The sequence below is a fragment of the Scardinius erythrophthalmus genome, assembly GCF_964197995.2.
Source record: "Scardinius erythrophthalmus genome assembly, chromosome: 11".
In the NCBI taxonomy this organism is placed as follows: Eukaryota; Metazoa; Chordata; class Actinopteri; order Cypriniformes; family Leuciscidae; genus Scardinius; species Scardinius erythrophthalmus.
This window is the reverse complement of record NC_138231.1, coordinates 42470567-42480266: the sequence shown is the minus strand read 5'-3', so window position 1 is coordinate 42480266 and position 9700 is coordinate 42470567. Positions and strand designations below refer to the sequence as shown.

General features: G+C 41.5%; 1 protein-coding gene across 1 annotated transcript in view; it reads right to left on the bottom strand.

Moving 5' to 3' along the window:
- Window positions 1-485: 485 nt before the first annotated feature.
- ankrd6b (ankyrin repeat domain 6b) overlaps window positions 486-9700 on the bottom strand; it is a 46989-nt gene continuing 37774 nt past the window's right edge. Inside the window, exons 11-16 of the mRNA XM_081379295.1 lie at window positions 7806-7928; window positions 7486-7656; window positions 6171-6323; window positions 5842-5955; window positions 3667-3967; window positions 486-1622 (exon numbers count right to left, since the gene is read on the bottom strand). Coding sequence (XP_081235421.1) covers window positions 1129-1622; window positions 3667-3967; window positions 5842-5955; window positions 6171-6323; window positions 7486-7656; window positions 7806-7928 — 1356 coding nt within the window. The 3' untranslated portion in view covers window positions 486-1128. The remainder of the gene's footprint in view (window positions 1623-3666; window positions 3968-5841; window positions 5956-6170; window positions 6324-7485; window positions 7657-7805; window positions 7929-9700) is intronic.

Below are 9700 nucleotides of genomic sequence, written 5' to 3'. Positions count from 1 at the left end.
TTGCGAATGTCAAATTGAATTAAAAATGATGGAGACATAAAAACTACTCATTTAAAGTTGTTGATGAATATCTATTGAAAGTTTATTGCAAAATGTGCATTATATATATATATATATATATATATATATATATATGTATATGTATATATATGTATATGTATATATGTATATGTATATGTATATATATGTATATATATACACACAGACACAAATATTAAAAGTCAACATGAAACCGACGGTAGTCTTTCCCTATTGTGACGTATATCCAAGTGAAACAGCTTCCGGAATGAGAAAAATGTAGGGCGGGACTTTCGCCCTTTGGGAATTGCCTGGATTGTAGGAAATTGGGCATTGCTAAATAAACGCGGAGGCAGATCTGAGAGCCAGTTTGCAGTCAGTCATGAAGGATATTTACGAGACAGGAGGAGGTAAATGTTTTTGATTAAAGATGACGAGGGCATTTGTATTTAAAAAATAATGACGTGCAGGGATAAAATATTTATAATAAACAGCAACATTCTGTAAAAAAAATCAATATATCAACTTTGATTTCATGGCGACTTTTAAGTATATTGACAGCATCACGAGACCGACTGGATTACAGTCATTTGTAGTGCATCATGGTAGTCCCTACACACTCTTACTGGTGGAATTTTTAGGACAGCATAATGAGAAATGTCGTTTTTCACCATGAATGCAGCTGTTAAACAAGTATTTTAAAAATAAGTTGAAACATGCTTTTGTTGAATCCATCCGTTCACATTATAACATCAATTAACAACCTTGTATCTCACCGTAGGTCTGTCTTTAAAGGTTAATAAGATATTGGAGAAAAATTCTCCTAGGGAGAAAAATGAATTGGATTTTGACTGTTGCGCTCTATGACACTCCTTGTGGCAGCGCAGAGAAAGCATTGCTACTTGCCCTCCTTTATGAATTGTGTTTTGGCAAATTTCAGAGCACGTTTGCATTCAAGCACTAGCGTAGAGTATGTTTCGGCTCAAACTCTGTTCAGATGCTTTGTTACTTCAGTGTTATCTACATGTGTTAGCTGCTCTATCGAACTTCACTACTCCATCGGGAACCTCGTGAGTTACAGTGTCTGCTACACCAGTGGCGTCCTATACACTAGCTCTCCTCCTGTTTGCTAGTCCTCAGCAGTCTGAGTTCATCCTCAAGGTAGCTTATTCTGTCCAGCAGGGCGGCTCTGTCGGCCTCAGCCCTCTGGTTGGCTCGCCATCTTGCTTCCTCGATCTTCCGCTCATACCAGCGCTCCATCTGCAGGGTCACCGCCTCGAAGAAGTACTGCGTGACCTCCAGCGCGTGCATGTTCTCCCGCTCCTGGGCGAAGGAAGCCTCGGCGGGGCGCCGCTCTCCTGAACTCGCCAAGGCTTGTGCGTTTGGTTTGGTCTTTGCTTTCTGTTGGGAGCGTCTTTTGAGGTTCCTGTGCTCGAGCGCACATTTCTGCTCACAGCCCTGATCCGGGACGCGTCTCGGCTCCAGACTCGAGTCCTGAGGCTCGTCTTGCACTCGATGAGGGTCACTACAGGCCCGAGAGCGCTGTTTAGGCCGGACTATACAAGGAGACTGGGGCGCAGACTGATTTTGTGACGACTGCTTATCTGAAAAGACAGAGAAAAGCTTGAGAAGATTTCGTCCTGTAATAAGTAACATGCACATTGACACTAGCACCAGCTGCAACCCACACGCAACACAGGCTACGTTCAGACACAGATTTTTGTGCATATCCGACTGAAATCAGATCAGAATTAGCTAATGTGAACAGCAAAAGATTACATGAAATCTATTTCAAGCTACATTCATATATGTTTTGAAATTCTATTCAAATCACATTTCTGGAAATCCGTTTCATCTGACCGATCTGATCTGAGTTTTGCGTGGTTTATGTGACTTCCTGAGGCCACATAAAATGTAAACGTCAGACGTTGTATAGGAAACGTGCTGAAAGTCTCTGCAACAACACAGCATTGTTTCTGCAAAGTGCCGGACGAGCAGAAAATGGCAATATAACAGAGACATGTTTTGAGACCGGCGGAGACGACAGCACAGAATAAAGCTTGTGTTTAGAATAAAAATAAAATAAAATAAAAATTGTGTTTTCCTACCAACGCAACGCCATAGAAACCAATGCAGATAATCCGGAAAACTAAAGAGCTGCATGGACACACAAATCAGATCTGAACAGTTGCGTTACACAGTGTGGACGTCAATCATTTTAGATCAGATTCCAGTCGGATTCATAAATAATCGGATTTGGACTGAAAGTGTGAACGTAGCCATAGTGTCGGCCCAGATCCGGCCCATATCTGGTACGGGTGGATGGTGGATCTGGGCCGACACTATGTTGCTGTCTGGGAATTGTGGTTAAGTAAATGTACATCGGCGAGTTGTTATCACAAAATAACCCCAACAGGGCGATTAGGACCCCAGTGTGAACTAGTAGTAGGCGCGTTTCCATTACAGATTTGCGCAAAACTTTTGCGTTTTTTTCTAAATGTCGACAAAAAACTATTGCGAAATGACGCCGTTTCCATTAACTGATGTCATGCGACTAAAACTTCATTTTTTCCTCTTGCGATAAGTAAAGTCATTCCAAAGATCATGGCAACGGGCGTTGGTAGGTTTATGTACTAATCCCACAATCCCAGCCACCGCACTAGCCATTATTATTAATCGAAGGAGATGTATGTGTGTTATCCAATCATTAATGGTAAGGAAAGACCCTTATACTGTGAGCGGCTCATATGAGGTGTTTCTGGGTGTTTCTCCCTCATATCTGCTTCAAGGTCTTGATTGTGGCATTTATTTAAGGTTTAGAATCCGGTATTTCTGTAATTATTTTGCCTATTATGAATTTAATAAAGAGCTCTGTCTCATATTCTGTCCAAACACACAGCGTCATCTACGTCAGGTGACTGTAAATGCGCAAAAACTGTTTCCATTGCAGTTTTGCGAAATATTTCTTTTTCGAATTGCCTGAAAAACCCCCTCATGCGAGCTCAGATCAGAGTTCATGAGTTCAAGATAAATATTTTCATTACTACTGGAGCTGCCAGTTAACTTAATTTCAAATAATTATTAATTATTAAACATCAAGCACAAACTATGCAAAAGCGGCACACTCAGTGTCCAAATCCACTCACTCGTTTTCATTCACTCCTTCAAGTGGACTATATTAGTGGAGTGATGTAGGAAATACTGAATGAAGGTATATATATGGAGCGAGAGAGAGCACATCCGTCCACAGTGTGATACGAGAGACATGAAAGAAGCGTCTCCAAGAACTCATTTGCAACAGTTTTTGATGTATTTATATGTACAAGAAAAAAATTACAATGATTCATTAAATAAATAATAGTGTCTGCTATATCCTTCCATATGTGTTCGGTGTAAATAATATTGTCAGTGTTGTATATTTTACTTATAATAACCCTACATCACATATTTATATTATATAACACTTATATAAGCCTTTAACTGAATGAGGACAAACACAGGAAAAGCATTAATGCTGCATGTAGCTCTCTACGCGAGATGAGCCAGAAAATCTGTGTTGCTCATCTGCCTCTGTAAGAGCAAAAGAAACAATTGAATGTGTGAGTGTGAGTGTTCCTTCATCCACGCAGTCCTGAGTGAGTGTCCTACCCGGTGAGACATCCACCTCGATCACGTAGTAACTGGCAGGTCCGTCTTCAGGACACGTGCTCGCCGCTGCCGTCTCTCCTCCGTCTTTCGGCTCGGGCTGGTTTGCTGATGGAGAGTAACATGCTCTGCCCCCAGATGTGTCCGGCACAGCTGTGTGGGAATGGGGATCCCAATCCGAAAGCGTGTCGGTGAGGGACGAGGAGCGCCGTAACTTGGAGTCGCAGCGATCGCCAGAGAGACGCGTCTCCAAACTTTGGATCTTAGAAAGGCACCAGTTCTTGATATCGTTGACCACTGACGCCTGCTTACAAAGAGAGAGATGGAATAAATAATCCAAAGATTAGCCCATGATAATTCATATTAGGAATGACAAGAAAACTAGAACCCATGTAAGAGTTGATATTTATAAGACCATGTCATTCAGTCACTTATAATTAATCTGCACAGATAGCTGAGATGTACAGTACTGTGCAAAAGTCTTAGGCATGTTAATATCCCCCCACCCTGTACATCAAATATCATTATAGGGCAGAATAATCTCCAGATTATTAGCTGTATCGCCATGCCCTAAATGAGCCTGAACACTTATAAGCCAGATATTGTTCCTTTTACATCTGGACAAAGACAAAATGCATTCTAAGTCCCTTTCAAGGAGAGTCTGTTCACTCAACGCCTCCGGACAGATGTCTCAGGCATTCAAGACCAAGTCCTGTCTACGGGAATCCTGAAATCTCAGAAACCACCGGCCAAACTCATAATTAAATAACGTTTTGAATCAGCAACAAGATCTGACATGAATTGTGCCATAAATGTTGTTTCTCAAAGTTTGCTCTATATTACCGCTTGATGGCGTCATTAAACACACGTCTCAGGCTTATAATGGCAGCTGCAGTGACACTATGGCTGCATCCGAAGCCGCATACTCCTCTACTACTGTATATAGTAGAAGAAAAACAGTTTATGACAAAAGAAGTATGTCTGAGTTTACAGAACTCATAAGAGTAGCAGAAATGACCTCCAACGGTTAGATTCTGAAGTGTGCATACCCATATACCCATTTCCCATGAGGCCACGGGAGAGTATTTGTGAATGAAGGTAAAGCAATGCAATTGACGCTGGTAGGTCACATGATAATGACAACATGGCGAATGAACTACTTCCAGATCACATTCATACTATATAGAACAAACTCTGTGATGTCAATATGAGCGCACCGTCTCGGTTTATCAAAGTCTTTGTCTCTGTTTTTAAAGCATGTAAAACATATAGGGCCCTATTTTAACGATCTGAAACGCAAGTATCAAGCGCAAAACGCAAGTAACTTTGTGGGTGGATCTCTGTTGCTATTATGCCGGCGGGATAAATGACTCACGACGCAAATCTAAAATGTGTTGGTCTGAAGTAGCTTCATTACTCATAGGTGTGGTTTGGGCGTAACGTGAAATAAACCAATCAGAGCGTCATCTCACATTCCCTTTAAGAGCAGGCGCGCTTGTTCCATGGCGGATTGCTATTATAACGGCGGATTTGCCAGGAGCGGTTCACAGCCGAGGAGACCGACGTTCTCGTCAGGGCCGTAAGACACAGAGAAGTGACATTGGGGATGGAGAAACACACCCAAATTAGCTTCGGTTAAACAGGCGTATGATAATTTGGGTAAATGTGTAAGCTAGATTTATGCCTATTTTTTCACATCTTCATGGACACAACAATGATTTCCCTCGTGTGGTAATATTTTTCCTTGTAATAATGTATGGTTTTCTAAAAATGGGAACTGCTGCTTCTGTGTAGATGAGATAAGCAAAGTGTATGTGCGTTGTGCACACGCTACATTGATTATGGCCAAGCATGCGCCCTTATAATAGCATCTGAATAACATGCGCAACACGCCACTGACTTTAGACGAGGTTTCTCCTGGTCAGTGGCGGAATTGTTTTCTGAAACAGCAAAATAGCACCAGGGAACGTTTGCGCCGGAATACGCCTCCTCTTTTCACTGAACTGTCCCCGGGAGCGCAAGTTCATTCCCTAATTTACCGACGTGTGTCTGTGGAGGGAAAAGTCCGCTGTGCACGGGTGCAACATAGGAATGATACATGCGTCGGTGTACAAAGTCAATTGCGCTGGGTGCGAGATAAGGCCATAATGTTTATGCACATTTTTTGTTTAAATGTACCTGTCTTTTTTCTCCTTCCAGGCGTTCCTGTACGGCTCTCTTGTCAATGCGATGTAAACATTCAGTCCTCTCAGCGGACACTCTCTCTAAAGTGATCTTATCTAGAGCTCTGATCTGAAAATCAACACACAATTATCAATCCCACATCAACATTTAAATAACAGATACATATAGGTGGAAGCAGAATGATTAACAATTGAAATTACGGGCTGCTGAAGTTGGATTGGTTATCTTTTCAGATATAGATATAAGTCAATACAGGCCACAGCCATAAAGTTAATTAGCTTAAGTCTGGGAAATGTTTTGACAAACCAACATTGTGTATGCACCTGGTGTTTGTTCTTGCGGTCCAGTTGGCCCATCTTGCTGTTCATGAGCTCTTGTACAGTGTGAATCTCTGACTGTATCTCCTCTTTAGTGGCCATGAGCTGGTTCTCCAGTTTATTAATGAGAGGCTCACACCTGCAGCCATTCAGTGGGGCCTTTAATGGAAATAACACATATTCAAGAGTCAGAAATACATGAAAATGTTTCTCTGACCATTTACTGCACAAGATATTTGCCATTTTTAACAGTTTGGAGAAAATGTGGAGAAAAAGCCTCAGGGACTAGCAGACAGAAACGGGTTCTTCCTAGCAGTTAAATTAGTTTTGAATTAGTTCACAAATAAACTTAAATGGATTATTTCTGAATGAATTTTGTGGTAATGACACCTAATAATGCTATTCTCAGACCATGATGTAAAATCTACAGGACTTTACTGGCAATTTTAGTCAAGTTTTTATAATTGTGCTGTAAAAAAATAAATAAAAACTTGGTACCCAGCATGCAGTGCGGCATGAATAGATTATGCCGTGGAGTTTCATGATTCTTGTTGGTTTTATCTGTGCTTGGTTTTATTTTTGCTTGGCTTTTAGCAGGTTGTGTTGTTTATTTTGTAATATTCAGAGTTTATTTGTATTTATTGAGCTTTCAAAGATGAATCTCAGCAGCTGCTTCACTATTGTGAAATATCCATCGACAAACAATTATGAATTTGAAATAAGATATTGGTAAATCTTCATGCTTAAATAATGCTAAAATGAAATCTTCATACTCGTGCTAAGAATAGTTTGACTAAAATATTTTATATTCTAATTTGTCATTGTTTAAACAAATGTTTTCATTTGTCACACTTCTGACTTGGCTAGATCATACATTTAAATATGAATACACAAGGTAGTGAAACACTTATCACCATTATGGTGACTTCAAACCAATTACAGTACTAAACAATACAATTTCTTACAGTGGCATGATTAAAGACAACTTTATAATGTGAAATCACAGTAAAACAAGAGCAGTAAATTACTGTGATGTCAGCATCATTCTGTTGTTGATTCACAGCCGTTTGTAATAAAATGACCCAGCATGCATTAATGACTACAGTAATTTATTGTAAAATAATACTCTTTAATCCTGTAAATTCCTGGCACTTTTTAACAGTGTGGCACTGGCCCAGGCAGAGATGTGCGTCATGTAACCCAAGCATACAAATATACTCTAAAGGTTGTTTGACAGTCTAACTAATTAAAGTTTTCAGTGGAGTGCTAACTGAGAAATGAATGAGTTTAATCCGATTGTGAAACAGCTTTGGTTCCTTGCCTGCATGATCTTGCCATCTTTGCCTCTGTAGAGAGTATAGAGCTGGTAAGCCTTGTAGTTATGAGGAGGAGGAGGAGGAGCAGCTGAGGGGCTTGATCTCTCTGCTTTACTCTTCTTCTTATGATCGCCGTGTTTATTTTGTCTTCGAATGAGGGCATCTGATGGGGACAGCTGCAAACAAACACATAGCGCACAATCCATGAGATATGAGATCGTTACATGCATGCAATACATACCCCGACTCTCCACTTCACATTTAATATATTCACATATAATATCCAGCTGATTATACATTACTCCTTAAAAGAGAAAATGCACACCCTCTCTTTGGCCTTCTTGTCGCTGGTTTTGTTTGGTCTTGTCGCCTCTGTGACGAACCCGGTGTCGTTGTGGCGGAGAGAGCTGTCACTGCCGTGAGTGTGATTGGCTGGAGAGACACTGTCCTGCACAAACACACGAGTACAGGCTCAGCATTTACAAGTCCACAGACAACAGAACTGTGTTAAACACAACTGAGAGTACTACATATTTATTGTAGCGACAGATCTTTTCTTCTAGCCTAGAAATCTAGACGCACCCTAGCGGCAGCAAAATGTATTTCGCAGCCAGGGTAGTCTAGACACTCTCAATAAACCTTCTAGCTACAAAAACCCAAATTGGGTCAGGCCAATCACGTCGTGTATAGAGTAGAAGGGGCGGGCTTAACATATGACGACAGAGTTGCGACGGTTACCTGGCTGCCACTTGAAAACAAAGAATGACGGCTGCTGATGGAGAACAACGGTCTTTCGAATCGGCTTTGGCCGCGACTCTGGAGGACTTGGAGTTAAGTTTTTCTTTGAGAAAAGAGCAAAGAACGGCACTTAAGTCATTCTTAAAAAAAGGAAGATGTGTTCGTCGGTTTGCCGGCCAGATATATGGCAAAAGTTGAATCTATCAACTAGCTCCGCTGTAGGGAAAACGCTCTGGTTGGTTGAAGCGCTGTCCTATTGCGTGCAGAGGGAATTTGAAAGACAGCCGTTTATCCCGCCCCTCGGATTGAGCCGTGACTATGGTGAGTTTCCAGACCTAACATCTTGATGTAGGTCTGGCTTGCCAGGCTACTTTTCTTCCATATTGTGACGAAAACGAAAAAATGTATGTCTGGGACTTGCACTGCGCCCTGGTTGTTGATTGGATGTTGAGATGTGGGCATGGCACTCAGAAGTGGAGGCGGAGCTGAACGTGAGCATGCAGGAGCGGGTTTGAGCGAACGGTTTACACCTGGTATAAGATGCGTTTTGGTGGATCGGATCACAAGTAAATACAGGTGTAATCGGGGTCTGAAGTGTTTTGAGCTCGTCCACTTTCCAACACTTCCAGAGGTAGTTGAAAACACATTCGACTGGATTACTTTGGGAGTGTAAACACTCATGTGGTCGAATGCGTTTGAACAGCCACAAAAGACCGTCTTCTCTTCGCCTACTGATCTAATGCATAAACATGGGAAGAGCTCTAGACAGACGGGATTTAAACTTTAACAAGATTAAAGACCCAAGTTTGGTTTGAAGAGGAAAAATGTACCAAGCACAATGTTCTCTTCTCACCATTTCTGATTTCTAACACACACTCACAGCGTTCGGCTGGTCTTGCATCTGTCAGAGCAGAAACTAAAGCTGATGATCTCCATGTGTTTATCCAGTCGTCTCCGGGCGCGTTCATATAAACTGTGTGAGCTAATTTGTCCATTAGATTGAAAGATCTGCAAAAGCCCAAACATTTACCCGCCCATAAACCCTCCCCCTGAAGAAATCAGGGCAGAAGTATTTGAAAGTGGACAAAAGAGACGGATTAAACACCAGATGTAAACGGGAACGTGTCTCCCTCGTCTACTTGTGATCCGATCGACCAAAACACATCTTAATACCAGGTGTAAACAGGGTATAAATGAAGTCCTGCACAAATCACCAGAGCGAAGCATGTCATTTTCACAGGAAGGTCCAGTTAGGCCGACTTTAATAATGGGCGGGCATGTGTAGAACTATGAATAATGGATGTTCAAATTCTACTGAGACTAGTTGCGCTCTCTGTTCTGCGGGCAGAGGCAATGAACTGAAAAACGCCTTTCCCTTCCAGAACTGAGTGTGTCACCGCACATTTGGTGTCTCTATTTAACAACTGTCTGAAATAATGTCTTGTGTACAATTGTTTGTACTCTGGTTCGAGGTTTCTTTGT